This window comes from Lathyrus oleraceus, chromosome 6, assembly GCF_024323335.1.
Source record: "Lathyrus oleraceus cultivar Zhongwan6 chromosome 6, CAAS_Psat_ZW6_1.0, whole genome shotgun sequence".
In the NCBI taxonomy this organism is placed as follows: Eukaryota; Viridiplantae; Streptophyta; class Magnoliopsida; order Fabales; family Fabaceae; genus Lathyrus; species Lathyrus oleraceus.
This window is the reverse complement of record NC_066584.1, coordinates 45,171,775-45,191,299: the sequence shown is the minus strand read 5'-3', so window position 1 is coordinate 45,191,299 and position 19,525 is coordinate 45,171,775. Positions and strand designations below refer to the sequence as shown.

Here is a 19,525-nt window from a genome sequence, read left to right as displayed (position 1 = left end):
ACGTTACCATCTTTTATGTTAGGAGATGTGATTTTTTTTTTTTTGGATATGTTAATGTTTTCTTGAGCTATGTTGTTGTTGATAAAACTTGTATGTTGTTGATGATTTTGTTTTTGTTGAGCTATGTTGTATGTTGTTTAAGGTATGTTATGTTATGAGTTATGTGTTGATAATAAAAGTTGTATGTTGTTGAGATGTGTTGTTGATGATAAAAATTGTATTTTGTTGAGCTATGATGTATGTTTTTGAGATATGTTGTTGATAAGTTGTATTTTGTTGAGCTATGTTGTATGTTGTTTAAGATATGTTGTTGTTAATAAAATTTGTATGTTATTTAAGTTATTTTGTTAATGATAAAAGTTCAATGTTTTTTAGGTATGTTGTTGTTGATAAAAGTTCTATGTTGTTGATAATTTTGTTTTTGTTGAGCTATATTGTATGTTGTTTAAAGTATGTTGTTGCTGATAAAAGTTCTATGTTGTTGATGATTTTGTTTTTTTATATATTTTCTATGTTGTTGATGATTTTGTTTATGATATTGATAATTTTATTACTTTACATTGCAACTATCATGTTGGTCATTCAACGTGTTTCTAAAAGATGAGTTTATTATATCGTATGCGGTTTGAGTATTTTACCAACCCCTCATTTAATATATAACCTTTCTATTTGAATTAGAAATTAATAATATGAAAAATTATATTATGTTAGAAAACAACTTACATTAATCAATGTTTTATGACCTTTCTTCATCCTGTTATCCGTATCTCAATCTTTGACTGTTATAATTTGATTTAATGCTTGTAAACCTTCAATCAACATTTTCTTTTTTACTAGTTTATACTGCAAAGTATTAACTTTGTAGAATGAACTAGTAAAAAAAGAAGTGTTAATTGAATAACTATAAGGATTAAACCAAATTCTAACAGTCAAAGAGCGAGATACAAATAATGGATTGTAAAAAGTTCGAAAAACATTGATTAGTGTAACTTGTTTTTTTAATATAACTTAATTTGTCATATTAGTAATTTCTAAATCAATTTGAAAGGTAATACGTATATTGACAAGTTGGTGAAATAAACATTTCACATAAGTTAAAATAAGCTAAAGTATACATATCACAATGGTTGCTAGTTATAATCGTAGTGAAATATTGTACACTACCTTTTTCACTACGGTTATTGGTTATTACCGTAGTGAAATGTTGAAAAGTCCTCCAAAATTCTGACCTCCGTATTTTACTACGGTTACCTTTCACAACTATAGTGATAGGAAACACACTATTGGGTTTTTACTACGGTTATCAGCCCGTGGTAGTAAAGCTCGCAGATACTACCACACCTTACTTTACCACGATTGATCAACCGTAATGGTAACCCTTTAAGAACCATGGTGAAATGGCCCTTTTATAGTAGTATGGTGACTATGCAAGAAGATGTAGAATGAATTGATCAATGGTACCTTGACTCTGGGTGTTCAATGCATATGACAGGAAGGAAGTATTGGCTTGTTAAAATCAATCAAGCATTGAAAAACAAGGTGAAATTTGCAGATAATAACACACTTGCGGCAGAGGGAATTAGTAATGTCTCAATAAAGAGGAAGAATGGTTAACATTCCTTGATTAAATATGTGATGTATATTTCGAGAATCAAGTGTAATCTTTTAAGCATTGGTTAATTGCTTGAAAGAAATTACAAGATTCACATGGAAAATAACATGCTGAAAGTTATGGATGCAAATGGGAGTTTGATCCTAAAGGCCTCTAGGTCTCAAAATAAAACTCTCAAGGTTGAATTGAAAGTAATTAAGCATATGTGTCTTGCAATAGCTGCTAGTAAGGAAGAATGGATATGGCACTATAGGTTCGGACACTTGAATTTCAAGAACCTCAATGTTATGTAGAAAATAACATGGTTACAAGGTTGCCATTGATCAATATGTGAACTGAAGTATGTGAAAAGTGTATGCAGACCAAGCAACACTAAGGCATCCTTAGCAAGGATGCAGGATGCGACACCAAGTGTCATCTTGAGATGGTGTATTGTTATGTTTGTGGACCAATTCAAGTTGACTCAATCAGAGACAATAGGTACTTTGTCATTTTCATTGATGATCTTAGTAGAAAGTTGTGGACTTACTTGATCAAAAGAAAAAATTAGGTGATGGAAGTATTCAAGAAGTTAAAATCCATGGTAGAAAGACAAAGTGATCACAAAATCAAAACTCTAAAAACAGATGGTGGAGGTGAGTATGTCTCAAATGACTTTGGAAATTTTTTGTGATCAAGAAAGCATTGTACATGAGGCAGTGCCACCCAGTATGCCTCAACAAAATGGAGTCGCCGAGAGGAAAAATCAATCAGCTATGATCATAGTGAGAAGCATGTTGAAAGGGAAGAAATTTCCAAAAGAATTATGGGGAGAAGCGGTGTCTATAACTGCATATTTGTTTAATAGATGTCCCAACAAAGAAGCTGAAAAATATTACACCCAAAAAATCATGGTCCAGATTCAAGCCAAATATTAGTCACTTTAAGGTATTTGGTTCAGTTGCGTATAGAAAATATTCTAGATAAACTTAGAAATAAGGTAGATGACAAGGGATAACAAATGATACTTGTTGGGTATCACTCTACCAAATGCTACAAACTTTATATCACTGTTAACAAAAGAATCATAATTAGTAGGGACATGATTTTTGATGAATTAAGGGACTAGCAGCATGATGAAAGTAATTCAAATAGTGCTGGAATTGTTCCTGAAGTGTTTGAAAATGCAAAAAATACAGCCGATGAAGTCCAAGTTGAAGAAAATGTGTGAAGATTAACAAGTCAAAAAGGCACGCCTACAAGGCTACAAGATTTTGAGTTGTTCTCAGATAATGAAGGGAACGATAATGGTGATCTTATATGTTTTGCACTCATGGTTCCAAACCACTGAAAATGGAGGAGGCCTTGAGTGATCCAGAGTGGATATGTGCAATAAAAGAGAAGCTAGAGTCAATTGAGAAAAATAAGACATTGGAACTAGTTGATCTACCTCAAGGAGAGAAGCTAATTGGTGTAAAAGGGTGTACAAAATGAAGGAAAATATCAAAGGTGAAATAATCAAGCATAAGGCTCGATTAGTTTCAAGGGACTTTCACAAACAAACGACGTATGTTTTGAAGAAGTATTTACACCAGTGACTAGAATTGAAATCATTAGGCTAGTTGTTGGTATTGCAAATAACAACAATTGGTTCATCTATCAAATGAATGTCAAATCTTCATTTTATGAATGACCTTTTAGAAAAGGAGGCGTATGTGGCACAACCACCTGGTTTTATTGTGAAAAACAGAAATCCAAGTTCTATAGATTGAAGAAGGCATTTTATGGGCTGAAGCAAGCACCAAGAGCTTAGAACAAAAGAATTGATCGACTTCTAAAGGATATAAGATTTGATAAATGTGTATCCGAACATGGTGTGTATGTGAATAAGGATACAAGAAAATGAGCGATCATCATATGTCTCTACGTTGATGATTTACTGATTATGGGTAGCAATTAAGGTTACATTGTTGAGTTCAAGGGTGATTTAATGAAGGAGTTTGAAATGACTGACCTTGGTCTCATGACATATTTCCTTGGCCTTGAGCTTCACAAGTCTGAAAGAGGACTCCTCATGCATTATATAAGGTATGCTCTTGAGATATTGAAGAAGTTCAAAATGGAACATTGTAATGAGACAATTATCCATGCAGACCCAAGATTGCAGCTATCAAAGAATGAAGACGGGCAAGATATTAGTCCATCGCAATACAGGAGGCTGATTAGATCATTGCGGTACTTGTGCAATATGAGACCGAATTTGACATTTAGTGTTGGCATAGTGAGTAGATTTATGGGAAATTCAAATGCATCACACTTAGAAGCAGTCAAGAGAATTCTAAGATACGTCTAAAGCATGATTGGTTGCATAATTCTATTTTCCGCAATGAATAAAAGGTAAAAGTTGCAAATTGCTCCATCCTACCGACTCAAACCAATGTGGAGATAAATATGATAGAAAATCCATTGCCGGATACATCTTTATGTATGGAGAAACACCAATCTCTTTGTGTTCTACGAAGGAACCAGTTGTGACGCTTTCTTCTTGCGAGGATGAGAACATTGCAGCGTCTATGGATGTGTGACAAGTTGTATGGTTGATGAATTTGATGAAGGAGTTGTGTAGCAAAAAATATGAAGTCGTGACATTGATGATAAACAATGTTTCCACTATAAATCTTGCCAAGAACCCCATTACACAGGGAGAAACAAGAATATAATGAGATTTCACTATTTGAGAGAGCTTGTGAGTGAAGGAAAATTGGAGTTGGTGTATTGCAAAAGTGAAGAGCAAATGTCTGATTTGCTAACCAAAGGAGTAACAAGTGTTCAAGAGGTTGAAGAAGTACATGAGTATGGAAGATTTGGAGGACTTGAATTAAGGTGGTGTGTTGATAAAATTGAATAATTCAACTTGGTGTAACTGATTATAACTTTAGCGTAACCGATTACCACCCCTTCAGCATAGTTCAAAATCAAACAGAAGCATCACGTATTTGGTTACAATTTTAGTGTAACCGGTTACCATCCTCCAGCTTTCCGTTTTTAGAAGTCAATATTATTATGTAACCGGTTACAGATTTGGTATAATCAGTTACAGAGTTATAAATTATTTTTTCATTAGTCGGTTACTTGTATGATTATTTAAATACTCATTTTGAACCATAAATAAAATAACACTCATTTTCACCTTAATCGGATCTAATTTTCTCATTCTCTACCTCTCCATTCCTCATCATTATTTTATCATTGGATTTTTCCCGAACAACATAGACTTAAAAATAGCATATCTATAGCTATATCAGTTATGTTTATGAATTAGACCTAAAATCAACTAAATGAAGTGGTAATCAACTTTGAAGATACCAAAGAACTTTCACTAATAACCTTTCTTTCTTCACTTGTTGATTTATAAGAATGAGATTCCTAATTTGTCCACCTCTTATGATAGCTTCATCAGTATGCGTATCCTAACCGAGGATGATTCTCAGCCATTATTCATATATTATTTTAAAATATCACAATTTAAAAAAAGAACCATTTTAAAACGAATTATTGGATAAATATGCTTGCAAGATAGCACTTTATAAGGAATTTCATTGAATACATGTATAATAAAAAAAGAACCTTATTCTTTTTCAACAAGGGTGGATGATAAATATACATATTAAAATTTGATTATTTATTTTCTAGGGTGGTGATTTAAAGATATAGACAATTAGATGTTGTAGATTTTAACACATTGTGTTTCTGTTCCACTATATAAGTGAGATAAATTAGTACAAGAAAGTCACAAAAGCTAGAGTTATATAATAATACTACAGCTTCTATCCTATTCTAGCATTTTTTTTAACCTATAGTATTATTAAAATGTATATACTCTATTATTTGTGAGTGGTTGAAATTGCATTATTATACTTAATTTGCTACTGAATACAACCAAGCCAAGCACAGAACAGATAGAGGAAATCTTCATCTAAAGGTAAAGAATTCTAAAGTTTTAAATTAATAACTTGTATAACTATTAGTATTATAGGTTTACAAAGTGTTCTTACTTTTTTGTTATTTATTCTTCGATCATAATATTATTTTTCTTTTTTAATAACATACTAGCATCTTTCTCCTTTATCATATTTTTTCTTTCCATTTTGTAAGATTCTTTTCAGATTACAATATACTGATACATTAACGATTTTTCACAGAAACAATACTAATTAAATGAATAGGATTAAAAAATAAGTATCTCAATCTTTTAATAATTGAAGGATAACTTTGGAATAAAAGTTTATAATTATGATAAACTTTAAGTTAGGCTGAGTTTCACTTGATGATAATAATGTTTTTATATGTGAATTGCAGTTAAGTTATAAATGTAATTATTATAGATTAGTACTATTCTTAAAATGTGTAAATTGAAGATTGTGTTTGGTTATTAAATAATTAAGCTAATGTTGATAAGGTTTTAAAATACACAATTATTGATTCATACTTTTGTGTGGTTATTATTACCAAGAAAAAATTTCTCTGTCTAATCAAAATAGTGTATACGAATGTACGTTTCTTCTAGTGATTACAAATTTCATGGCAACCGAACCTGTCGGTATATTTTAGGCATAAAAAGGACTCTTTAACCTATAACTTGAAGCATAATACAAGCAACAGTTATCCATCATGAATTATTATGAAAATTTCAAATTAAAGCTTTCTCCTTTCTTGTATGTTATCAAAGTATGATAATATTTGAGTTTAATTGATATTGAAACTACAATGTGAAATAATGTTATACTATTATGTAATAGAAATTCATTAATCTATTATATAATATTAATTTAAAAATTTACAATTGAATATGGTTATAGATTGACTGTGTATATCTTATTTTCTCTAATATTTTGTGTGGGACATCAAATAAATTTATTATGAAAAAATTTGGTGAAGAAAAGCAAGGATGTATAATAATTTTTAATTTATCATTAATTTAATTTAATTTTTAATAGAAATGAAGTAATGGTGGTAATAAATGGTTGAGACTTATTCTAATCTTTTATGTTTTTCCTTTTTCCTATAAATAAATATTTTCCATAGTTTTATAAGCACTCTCTGATTTTGATGATGCTGAAAACTAACTCACCTAAGTTATTTTAACTTATGTTGTTGAAAGAGTTTTTCACTATCAAACATTGAATATTGTGAGACTTCTTCATTTAGAACAATACTTTTGTAAAAGATACATCACATATTCATCCAAAACCTTAATTTTATGTTGTTGAGGTTTTTTTACTATGGAACATTAAACATTATGAGACTTCTTTTTTTAAAAGCAATATCTTTGTGAGACACACCACATATTCATCCAATGTAGGATTATTATTCAGACTACTCACATTTGATACATTCTCAATACTCTTCCTCAAGTGTGAGTCCACAATACTCCCCCTCAAGTGAAAACTCTTCTTACTTCTACAAACTTTTGTACCGCACGGAACGTTTCTTATTCACCACACTAGCGTCGTTCTTCAACGGAACGTTTCTTAACGACATTGAGTTTCGATACAAATAAGTCGGTCCCTTTCTCGAACCAAAGACTCATAATAAAAAAAACTACTAAGTTGAGATATAAATTAGAAATTTTGAGATAAATAATTAAGAAAAAATATATATAAATCTTATTTTAACTAAAATTTTATAACAAATTATAACAAAATATTATTAGATATTTGAATCAACCATTATATTTATTTAATTCAATTAATATATATGAATCCGAATTTTTATAAAAAAAATTATAATCAAAATATAAAATAAGGAGTAGAAGGAGCATATCATCATAATACAAACTAAAAATTTATGATATCTCGCGTATAAACTCATCATGCGTAATAATTAAAATCGTCCACTCAATTGATTATTTTTACATCAATTAAAAAAAATTGAAAGTGATAGAATAATATTTTTATTGAAATACTCTTATAATATTTAAAAATAATATTAATTAGAAGATAAAATTAAAAAATATATTAAAAATTAAAATAATATTTTATAATATTCTTTTATTTCAAATAAATCGTTAAATCTGTGAGAATTAATTAAAAAAAAACTTAAGGTGACAAATTTTAGGATACTGGCCGGTAGCTACAACACGGATTGCGTCAAAGCGGTGAGCAGCCAATTCATAGTTACACGTATGCCTGGCTTTCATATTTTTCTTCTTTTCTATCAAATTTTTGGAATAATCATTTATGAAAAACCAAATCTTATCCAATTAGGTTGGGTTGGCACTATAAATAAAGATTAGGAATAACTTTTATGCTTATTTTTAAATTAAAACGTTAATTAAGCTTTCATATTAGATAGTGTTTTTTTTTCTTACAACCATCTTTGATGAAATATAAATTGCAACCTTTAAAATTACTAGGTCAAATTTTTACTATATTACATTAATGCTTAAAGTTAAACTACTTTTTCTACTAATAGGTGCTACTTTTTTTGATATAGTACCACTCTTCATATCTCTCTCCATTGACTTGTTGAATTTTTATCATCTACACACCATTTCATAAAAAACATTATTTTATTTTCAAAAGCTTATGTAAGACCTCAATTATTGTTACTATTTTGTATCCTTGTTTTGTTGAATCTATGTAAAACAAAAATATTGAAAATGATAGCGTTTGACTCATCACAACAAGTGTCAACAAATAACTTTCTTAAGTCTTGGTCTTAAAGTATCATGTGTGTGTGTCCAAAATATTTTCATGAAAAAATTCTAACACAATTTTTCTTCCTCATACACTTATTTATACCCCACACGCACCGCTTCATTTCAAACCACAACACAACTTTGAAACTCTTTGACTTCAAATAACACTTGTTCATTTTCTTACTATAAACTAAGAGTGTATTCTTTGTGTCACAATTTGTGCAAGAATTTGGATTCAACGTTAGTAAAGAGTTTTGAAGCTGAACTCTAATTTGTGTTGTGATCATATTATTATAAGATGACTATGGGAAAGGGTAGCAAGGATAATCATCAGCAACAATCATTTGATGTTTCCATTGATGCTGCTGATTCCAAGTTCTTTGATGATGATGGTCATTCAAAACGATCCGGTAATCCTTTTTATTATTACTGACACGTATCAGACATCAGACACATTTTTGTACTGAGTGACTCAACTTGTGTTTTGTTGCATAAAAACAGGAAACAAATGGACAGCAAGTGCACATATAATAACAGCGGTTATTGGTTCCGGAGTGCTGTCATTGGCATGGGCTATAGCCCAACTTGGATGGATTGCTGGTCCATCCATGATGCTTCTATTTTCATTTGTTACTTACTACGCCTCCTCTCTTTTATCGGTTTGTTACCGTACCGGTGACCAACTCAATGGCAAAAGAAACTACACTTACACGGATGCTGTTAGAGCATATCTTGGTGGCTCTAAGGTTAAATTTTGTGGATTGGTTCAATATGCTAATCTTTTTGGTGTTTCCATTGGATACACTATAGCAGCTTCCATAAGCATGATGTAAGTATTCAATTAATTAATCAGAAGTGGCAAAGTTTAAAGATTTGTTTGTTATTATGAAACTGTGCTAATAGGTGTTTTTTTGTTTCAATATAATTGCAGGGCAATTAAAAGGTCTAATTGTTTTCATAGCAGTGGAGGGAAAAATCCATGCCATATGAACGGAAATCTTTACATGATTTCTTTTGGTATTGTGGAAATACTTTTTTCTCAAATTCCAAACTTTGATCAACTATGGTGGCTCTCTACTTTAGCTGCTGTTATGTCTTTTACCTATTCAACTATTGGTCTTGGCCTTGGTGTCGGTAAAGTTATAGGTATGAATCATTCTATTAGTTTTTCTTACAAAATCATAACCTAACAAAATTGATGAAAAACAACCGATTTTAATTTGAATTGGAAATGTTACAGAAAACAAGGGCATTAAAGGAAGTCTAACTGGTATAACTGTTGGAACTGTCACACAAACCCAAAAAGTTTGGAGGAGCTTCCAAGCTCTTGGTAACATAGCCTTTGCATATTCCTACTCAATGATCCTCATTGAAATTCAGGTAAAATTCTGAAACTCACGATGACATCAACAATAATTTAAGTCTCGAATTCAAATGGTTATTATGTTATTATGAAACAGGACACAATCAAATCCCCTCCATCAGAATCAAAAACAATGAAAGCAGCTACTTTGATCAGTGTTATAGTCACAACAGTTTTCTACATGTTATGCGGTTGTTTCGGATACGCTGCTTTCGGAGACTCGAGTCCCGGAAACCTACTCACCGGTTTCGGTTTCTATAATCCTTTCTGGTTACTCGACATAGCCAATGCCGCGATCGTTATCCACCTCGTTGGCGCTTTCCAGGTCTATTGCCAACCTATTTACTCAGCAGTGGAGAAAAACGCTGCAAAAAGATTCCCCGATAGCGATTTCATCAACAAAAACATCGAGATTCCGATCCCAGGGGCGGTCTCGCCTTTGAAAATCAACCTCTTTAGATTAGTTTGGAGGTCATCTTTTGTGATCGTAGTAACCGTAATATCAATGCTTCTACCGTTCTTCAACGACATCGTAGGACTTATCGGAGCGATCGGATTTTGGCCTCTGACGGTGTATTTTCCCGTCGAAATGTACATAGTTCAAACCAAAATACCAAAATGGAGCACAAAATGGATTTGTCTACACATGCTAAGTGCTGCTTGTCTTGTGATTTCTTTAGCTGCTGCAGCTGGTTCTGTTGCTGGAGTTGTTGCTGATCTTGGAGTTTACAAGCCATTTCATGCTATGTACTAATCATGTAACAGTGTTACTTTAGTGTTGGTTCTTGCTTATTTGAAACCTCTAGGATGGTGGTGTTCTTGTTAATCTTGTATGTTTTTTTTTCTACTTTTATGTAACCTATCTTTGTAACTTTATATGTATTACAAATTTCCAATGAGAAATGGTACAAAGGCTTTCATAATGACAACTTTTTGTTTGTTCCAAAAGTATAGTTTTGAATTGATATGATATGATATGGGTTAGTGGAGAGAAAATAAACTTTTACTTTATGTAACTTAACTTTTTGTTAAATAATTAGTGAAAAGTTGGAAGATTCCTAGAAGGTGGTAGTTATTGATGAGTTATGAAATGAAAATTACAAAAAATGAAAAAAGTGTTTGGAGTAAGGGGGCCACAAGACAAATATAAACCGTTGAAAGTGTAAAATGTAACTGAAAATGAAATAATTGGTAGAAAAATCAGGTTGATGTTAGGTAATCTATAGAACGCCACTTATGACTTATTGTGGCATGTGCTCCATTCATCAACTCAAATTTGTAGTGAAAAGATGTATGTTACTTAAGTGACCCTCTTATCCCATAATTGTTTATACGACTTTGATAAAGATGTGTGAATCAATATAGTAATGTAAGATTAAGCTTCTATCTACATAAAATCTCAAATGCACGTGTCGAAATGGAAAAGAGAATCAATAAAATTGCTTAGTGCTAAAACTAGAAATACAGGGAGATTGAATGAGATTTGATTCTAGTTAGATAGAGTGAATCTCTCATACAATATGGACTAGCACTCCATTCAAATTAGTTAATGAATAAAAAAATTAAATGAATGATTATGTGAAATTGCGCATATAAAATTTTATAGTATGAGTGGTTAAAACCATTTATGGGTGAGCTGCTATTCATGAGGGAGAGATTTGTTATATCTAATTGTTGTGAGCACTCTAAATAATCAATGTTTTGACGCGCACGGTCTTGAGTTAGATCTCTATATAATTTGACTTTAATATCCTTTAACACGGGATTAGCACGAAACAAAATCATTTTAAAAGTTAAATTGAAAAAGTAAAACGATATTTATTATAATACAAAATTTATTTTATGAAACATTGAAAATAATAAATGATATATATTAATTTAATTATATTATATAAATCTCATTAAAACAATTCAGAAGATAATTATGCGGCAATATCAAATCTAGAGGTGTGAGTTTAAACTCACAATATCTTCTTTTTATCACTTTTAACATGTGTATTTCAATCATTAAATTATTTGAGAAAAATAAAAGATGTTACTAGAAACTAATAATCACTTTAGGTGTGGGGAAAAGAGTCTCTAGTGGAGTGGGGATTTGGCTATGGGAATTGTGGTACTTGTAGGTAGTGGCCCTTCACCACATATAGTACTTAATTAGGGTCAAATTATCATGAATGTTTGTGGGTTAGTGCATAATAATAGTAATAGTGGAGAGTTTTTGAGCTCACGTATCTTTCAATTTTGACTATAAACAACGCACAATAAAGTGATGTTCTTTTGTGTTCATATATACAATTATTAACTTGTAATGGAGAATCAAAGAAGGATTCCAAAACCAAGGGAAAGAAGGATTCCATGTTTGAAACACAATATTATATTCCACTATAATGTGATGATTGATATCAAAGAAAAATATATAGAATAATTTGTTTGGACTTTTCTTACGCCTGACTTTATAGATTTTCTTTTAAATAATTACATTTTTTAAATTAATTTTTGAAATAATTATTTTTTCAAAAAAAATATCTAAATACCATCCTTTTAAACAGATGCGCCAGATCAACTGACGCATCCATTTAACATGAAGAGGAGGCGTCAGCATCATTGGCGCATGCTTTCAAAGCATTGCATAGAGGCACCAAAGTTGTTGGCGCATGCATGTGTCTTGCGCCCATACTCATGGCGCATACATGTGCTTTTGATTATGTGCTTGTGGCGTCTAACCCTTTGGCACATTAATTGAAAGCTTCTTCTATAAATACCTCACGCATCTTCCATATTTTTTCACACTACTTTTACCCTCCAACCACATTTTCTTTCATTCTACTTCAATCTCCTTCAATTTTTTTATTTTTAACCATGTCTGAATACATTCACAAGAGAAATGCCGATCTAATCTTTTCAGTAGTCGCATCGTCGATAAAGATTTGACTTTGGAAAATAGATTCGTTAGAACGTCTTAATCGGACGTTGGATCGTTGGTTAGAAGGAGAAATTGCAGATGGTGAAAGGATTAGAAGGAGAAATTACTTGAGTCCACGTTCAACCAAAATGGAGAAGTGCGTGAATGGATGGATATTAAGACTGACAGAGACGTTCGCAGGATGGTGCATAATATGTTCAAAATTGTTTTGATGGTTGCAATCACTTAGTTATAGTAATTGTATTTTAATTGTTGTAGTTGTTTGTGTTGCTGTTTATGTGTTACTTGTGTGTTGAATGTGTTGTATTTGTTTGTGATGGTATTTCCTCACAAAGTTATCATATGAAATAAATTTTGTTTTTTATATATTGCAAAAGAGGTACATGTAAAATTATCTTATTGTGCTCATTCCAACACTAGGACAACTAGTACGATTGTGACATGGCTGACGGCATGAACTACGTAATCGAACCATTTTGTTCGTGTATCCATTTCGGTTCGAATACGGGTGCTGTTTGGGCGACCATTTTTCTTTCTTCGCATAACTTCATTGTGACAGACAATGTCCCCTTGATATTCTGGCCAATAATCCTCTTTTGCAACTACTGAAAAACTAATTTTGTAAACATTGGATAGGCTTATGACTTTGTAAACGTCAGATAGTAAGTAGTATGGATCCCTTCAAACCTTTGAACATGCCGCAATGACATGGGAACAGGGCGTACGAAAGGCTTGAAACTTTCTGCGGTCGCACCAACCTCTATCTAGTTCCACTCTGTATTGTCTCATCGTAAGCCTTCATTGTGATTCATGGACTCAGCAACACTGTACCACCCTTTAGTACGATCAAACATCGTGACCATGTGTGTATTTTCTTTGGCAGCTTTGTGTCTAATGAATTTCATTGAAGCATCACTGAACAACTGCCCATATTGCAACACTGAACACCATTTGGAACGTCTGGTCTCAAACAGCACCCCTAGCCTGAAATATGTTGCCTGCACCAAAGTGGTTATAGGTAGGTTTCTGATGCCTTTGAAGACAGAGTTCATTGATTCCACAAGATTTATTGTCATATGGCTCTAACGTTGACCGTTGTCGTATGCTCTAGTCCACTTCTCTAATGGAATATTGTCGATCCATCATACTGCATCTGCGTTTGACAATCTTATTTCTTCGCGGTAGTGTTTGAAAGAAGGTTCTGATAATGTGTAACATGTGTTGACAACCTTCTTCCGCAATGTTTTGTCTTTGATCTCCCGCATAAAATTCTGAGCGATATGTTTAATGCAGAAGACATGAGTCGACAGAGGATCCTGCCAGCCATTATCAATGTTTTTGTATGCATTGACAATTGAAGGGGGTCGGTCGGAGATCAAACATAAGTTAGGTTGAGGAGCAACGTGCAATCGGAGATTTATTAGGGGAAAAATCCATCCCTCAACAGTCTCCCCTTCAACAAGGGCAAACGCGATTGGAAAAATGTTGTTGTTGCCATCTTGTGCCACTGCCATCAGTAATGTTCCTTTATATTTCCCGTACAACCATGTACCATCAATTTGTATAATAGGTTTACAGAAAGAAAAACCTTTGATGCATGGTTGATATTCCCAGAAGATACGGTGGAATATTCCATTATCAATAGCACAAGTCCTGTCTGGTGTATACGCCGACAATGTTTCCAACTTGACAATAACCCCTAAAGCATATTTTTTAAGAGCCAACAGGTATTTTGGAAGTTGTTTGTAAGACTCCTCCCAATTGCCATACATTTTTTCAACTGCCTTTGTCCTAGCTATCCAAGTCTTCCTATATGATGCAGTATATTTGTATTGTGCTACAATATGCGAGATTATTGTACTCACCATTAACGACGGATTGTCGCTAATGACAGACAAAATTCCATCGCATATTAACTGAGATATAAGTTTCCGATGGTCTTGCATTGGGTTCGTGAGCATGCGTGTGTGAACTGGACCCATGGATCCAATCTCCCAAGAATCACTCCTCTTCCGGTACGAAGCTGACAACCTGAAAAGACAATGCTCGTTTCTACAATAAGTTTTGTACCTTAATGCATTAGTTATATCAACTATGTAATCAACTGATAGTTCCATGTGAAACTTTTTAATAACTTTTACACAATCTTCTTTTGTGCGAGATATGTCCCCTTCTTTCAAAGATCCTTGTATTTGCACATAAGGATTGTAAAATATATCTGATGAAGGTTCATCGGAACCCAAATTCAAGCTTATCATGTGTTAAGATGGACAATATACATTACTAGCTGGTAATGGCTCCTCTTCTTTATCTTCATTCATCATTGAATCAACCAAAATCTCGGTTTCTTCTTCCTCATCTACAACATTGACCTCAGCTTGTTCGTCGTCATCAGTTTCACAAAACACTTGTGACTGATCAATGAACTGAGACACTTATTTTTATTGTGGTAATATATACAACTCTATATCATTTTACCCAGATTGTTTGACTGACAAACATATGATGAACATCGTCATCATCTCAAACCTTCTTCTGATAAAACATGATCTGGTTATCTGCAAACCACACCGGATTTTATAGATGATTTGGCCCACAGGACTGCACTGTAATTTCTTTTCTATTCTTTGTTTCAGATGTGAAAATGTTGATCTTCGATTTATTGTAAACCGAGTTGCTTCTGTGTTGCGAAAACAAACACTGAATAATTGATGCTCCAATACTTCATCTTCGGTATGGACACTAATTATGTAATGTGGTGAGGAAGACATTTTTTTAAATGTAACTTTAGTGTTTCTACTAATGGTGAATGCATTGATTTGTTATTCACATGCAATTAAATAGGGTAAACGGTGTATGCACTGATCACACAATTCATCTGCAAAGACAAGACAATGCAATGCATGCAAAGAATCCATGTAGAGACAAGATAATACAATGCATGCTCCTGGTAGAATCTCTGCACATAAAGCATGCGCCTGCATACAAGGAATCTCACAAGGAATTTGTGCCCTAATAATCCAAGGCATACGCCCATTCCAATGGCGCATAGAGCAAGGTATGCGCCGAAGCCTTTGGCGCCTCTTCCTTGCATGCATAAAAATACATGCATGCATCAAGGCTAGTAACGTATGTGACCATGCATGTCATAAAGCAAGCATGCGACATAGCCTTAGGTGCCTACTCTCTTGTCACATGCATGCATTCAATCCAATGCTTTACATGCTACATACCTATTCAACCTATTCAACACTTACTCATCTATAAATAGGGCGTCAAATCACAACACCTCATCATCTGCAACACTAACAATCAACCTCTGTAACACTCCATCTTTATCACACTCAACCTCTGCAACATTCAATCTTTGCAGCATTATGTCTCTATTGATTATGGGTGATGAACACCGAGGAACAATTGACAATATCTCGACATTTGTATGTTATTACTTCTTTTTACTTATTTCGTATTTATTTTGTATATATTTCTTATTTATGTTTTTATTGTATATTACTTCTTCTTATTTTATTTCTTACTTATGTTTTATTAGGACCCAAAACGATTTCGATACCGTGTACATGAATATGTATCCCACGATCCTTTGATAGAACAATATATTGGAGGATATGGTTTTGGAAATCTCCTCAACATAGTCTCGTACTCAGTTGACTACAAATTTATTCTTGCTTTGTTGGAGAGATGGAGACCCGAGACCCACACATTTCACCTTCCTTTCGGTGAGTGTACCGTCACACTTGAGGACGTCTACATGTTGTTGGGTCTACGTATTGATGGTAAGGCCGTGAATGGTAGAGTTAACCAGGATAACTCTATCTGCAATGAATTGTTGGTTGCCCCTTTATGTGACGACCAAGCTGCGGGAGAGACATTCGGTCAAGCTAGGGGCAAGGTATAAATTTAAGATACCTCAAACAATATTATTCGAGTATAATATTGACCGAAGAATCTACCGAGTACGAAAAAATAATTAAAGTTCGGTGTTATATTATGATTTTATTTGGTAATTTTTTATTTCCAGAAAGTACTGATAATACGGTAAATATTATGTATTTACCGTTGTTACGCAACATAAATAAGATAAGCACGTAGAATTGGGGTTCGGCTGTATTGGTCCATCTATATAGTGCGATGTGTAAAAATGCCAAAAAAAACTTATACTTTTTATTCATGCGCGTATTCGCTACAAGCAAGAGGTTGGTCAAGAATGTCGTCACTCGCCCCGATAAACGAGAATCCATTCATATTCCCGTTTGCAACAAAGCAATTTTAAAACTTTACCATATAATTAATTAGACTTCATATTACAATTAACTGTAAATAATATTTTTCAATTGTTTTTTATTTAGGTGGTCAGTTAGAGGGATGAACTACAATAGGTGTCTGAAACACGCTATAGTAGTCTATCACAATCTATTGGATCACATTGAACTAGACAATGTAATACTCCTAAACAACTCTATTTTAATTTAAAAATACTTATCAAATTATTTATCATCTAATCATGTCATATTATTGTACAATTTATCTGGAGACCATATTTGGGTCTTGATCATCAGGTTAACTATGATGATGCTGCAGTTTGGACACCAAAGACACCAATTATTCGGTTCACTACTGTGGAGATGCACCGGAGTAACCAAGTAAAACTGCAGTTCGGCATGCAACAACAAATTCCAGAACCTCCGACGTGTTTGGGAGATTGGCATCAAAAAAGAGTCGATGCCCAATGGGATTATTTCGACTAGAGAGACTTCGCAAAAGAGATGTGTCGTCATTGGAGGAATTGACGATAACACATCTTAAACGAACCAGTAATACAGGATGCTAGACCTACTCAACAATATATGTCATGGTTTAGGTCGATTACAACGCAATAATTTGTGTTTGAGCCAAGGTATTTGATTGATCCACGCCAACTAGCTTCGTCATAATATGCCCAACAATAAGTCCCCGTCCAATACCAATGTTAAACCACTCAAACCCAACAATCAACCTCATACCATCATCCTACCACATACATCCAACAACCAAACACCCAACCTCGTAACCCATTCATGCCAAACACCCAACCTCGCAATTCATTCATGTCACACACCCAACCTCAAAACCAAGAATCAAACCATATCCACCAACAACCATACGCAACCACCACAACAGTCTATAGCCCAGATGATTCATAGGGTTCACTTCATCGTAACCCCCCCCCCCCCCCCACCAATGACCACCCAAACATCCCATCACTAAAACCCCTAACCATTGTTTAACTATAGTACACCCCAGGAACCATTGATTCGTTTCCAAAATGATTCAATGTCCCAATTCGGGCAACTATACCTTCCATAATTCACCCAACCACATCGACCCAACTACGATAACATGGGCACCGAACTCCATTACGAAAAGCGTTGTTGGCCAGAGCCCCCTGGGCTATTGGGAACAAATGATGGAACGTCTATCAAATACCGCTAGACCTCCCACCGAATCTTCACACCAGCCACCATTGAATTATGTCAGCACTCAAAGACCCCAAACACCTCATGAAAATCATGGAATACCTCGAAGAAATACTAACGCACCTGGATGTGGAATAGGGGGACGTTTCGATCAGGCCAGTCATTGAATTTTTTTATCAATTCCATGTAATTTTTATTATAACATGAATAATTTTTTTTTCAATATTTTATTTAATTAATTGTTAAATAAACTATTAAAAATTAAAAAAAACAATTTAGGTGTATGCGCCAGATGAATTGGTGCATACACCAATGCACATGCACATGCGCCATGGTTGTTGGCGCCTCTATGCAATGCTTTGAAAGCATGCGCTAGCACCAGTGGTGCCTCCTCTTCATGTTAAATGGATGCGCCGGTTGATCTGGCGCATCTATTTGAAAAGGTGGTTATTCTAGTAATTTTTTTGAAAAAATGGTTATTTCAGAAACTAATTTAAAAAATGTGATTATTTAAAAAAAACTTTTTTATAAGTCGGGTGTTAGTAATATTATCTTTTCACATTCTTTTTAACACATATACTCATATAAATTTTACATTAAAAAATGTCACATAAAATAATAGAACCTTCATAAATTTAATTTAATAAAAAAAAAGTAACAGAGAGTGACTTGTTCTTATTAATTTTGAACAGTCAATCATCTGAGAAGAGAAATGAGGAGGTATTTTTAAAGGATGAATGGTAGCATTCATATTAGTTAGAGGCAAATGTATTGGTTGATAAGGAACAAAAGATCCACCATTAACAACTTGAGGAGTGAAGTTTCGTGGCATCCCCGGGGATAGACAATAGCATGTCCACTAGGCACAGGAAGAGTGCCTGATTGGTTGGGGATTGGTTGAGCAACTGTTTTAATTTCAATTGGAGTTCCAGCAGAAGTTGTAGCATTGTGCTTCTGGGTGCGAAAGAGTTCCAGAAGTGTACCCATATTCACTTGGAATTGGTCCATCTTCTCTTGGAATTGGTCAAAGCTCTCCGTGTAGGTGACATTCTCTTGCTCGATTTTTGCCATGATTTTCTGATGATTGGCTCGTGTGAGATATCTTCGGCGGAGAATCTTCTTCTTTTCTGGACGGTGGAAGAGGGATGGTATGAGAATTTTGTTTTTTCTTAATGAAATGCATGAATGTATAAATGCATGTAAAGGAGATATTTTTAAGTTTTCAGGGAATCCTGAGATTGTCAATTGCATATGAGTAGACATAAAATTGCAAAAAATGAGACAGAAAATAAAGTCAGTAAGAGGCTTTGTAGACGTGCTTATTTCTAATCAAGGAGAACTTTGAGGTGACAGCAATGTCATTTCCATTGAGAAGTTTCTTTGCTGAGTTGGTTAATAACTTCCTGACTCTGATGTGCTTGCCCTTTCAACTCTCTGATTTCTTCAAAAACCTTTTCGAGATCACATTGACGCT

The 19,525-nt window shown here is 33.5% G+C and overlaps 1 protein-coding gene across 1 annotated transcript; it reads left to right on the top strand.

The window, feature by feature from the left end:
- The first annotated feature begins 5,385 nt into the window (after positions 1-5,385).
- On the top strand, positions 5,386-10,583 carry LOC127092622 (amino acid permease 3). The gene is made up of 6 exons (XM_051031507.1): positions 5,386-5,573; positions 8,590-8,701; positions 8,793-9,120; positions 9,223-9,437; positions 9,532-9,671; positions 9,752-10,583. Exons 2-6 carry the CDS (start codon positions 8,590-8,592, stop codon positions 10,406-10,408), a joined length of 1,452 nt encoding a protein of 483 aa, XP_050887464.1. The 5' UTR covers positions 5,386-5,573; the 3' UTR covers positions 10,409-10,583.
- The last annotated feature ends 8,942 nt before the right edge of the window (positions 10,584-19,525 follow it).

Coding starts and splice junctions, on each gene's coding strand:
- LOC127092622 (XM_051031507.1), top strand. CDS start 8,590: ATGACTATGGGAAAGGGTAGCAAGGATAATCATCAGCAACAATCATTT. Junction 9,438..9,531: donor TGGTGTCGGTAAAGTTATAG/GTATGAATCATT, acceptor GAAATGTTACAG/AAAACAAGGGCATTAAAGGA. Junction 9,672..9,751: donor TGATCCTCATTGAAATTCAG/GTAAAATTCTGA, acceptor ATTATGAAACAG/GACACAATCAAATCCCCTCC.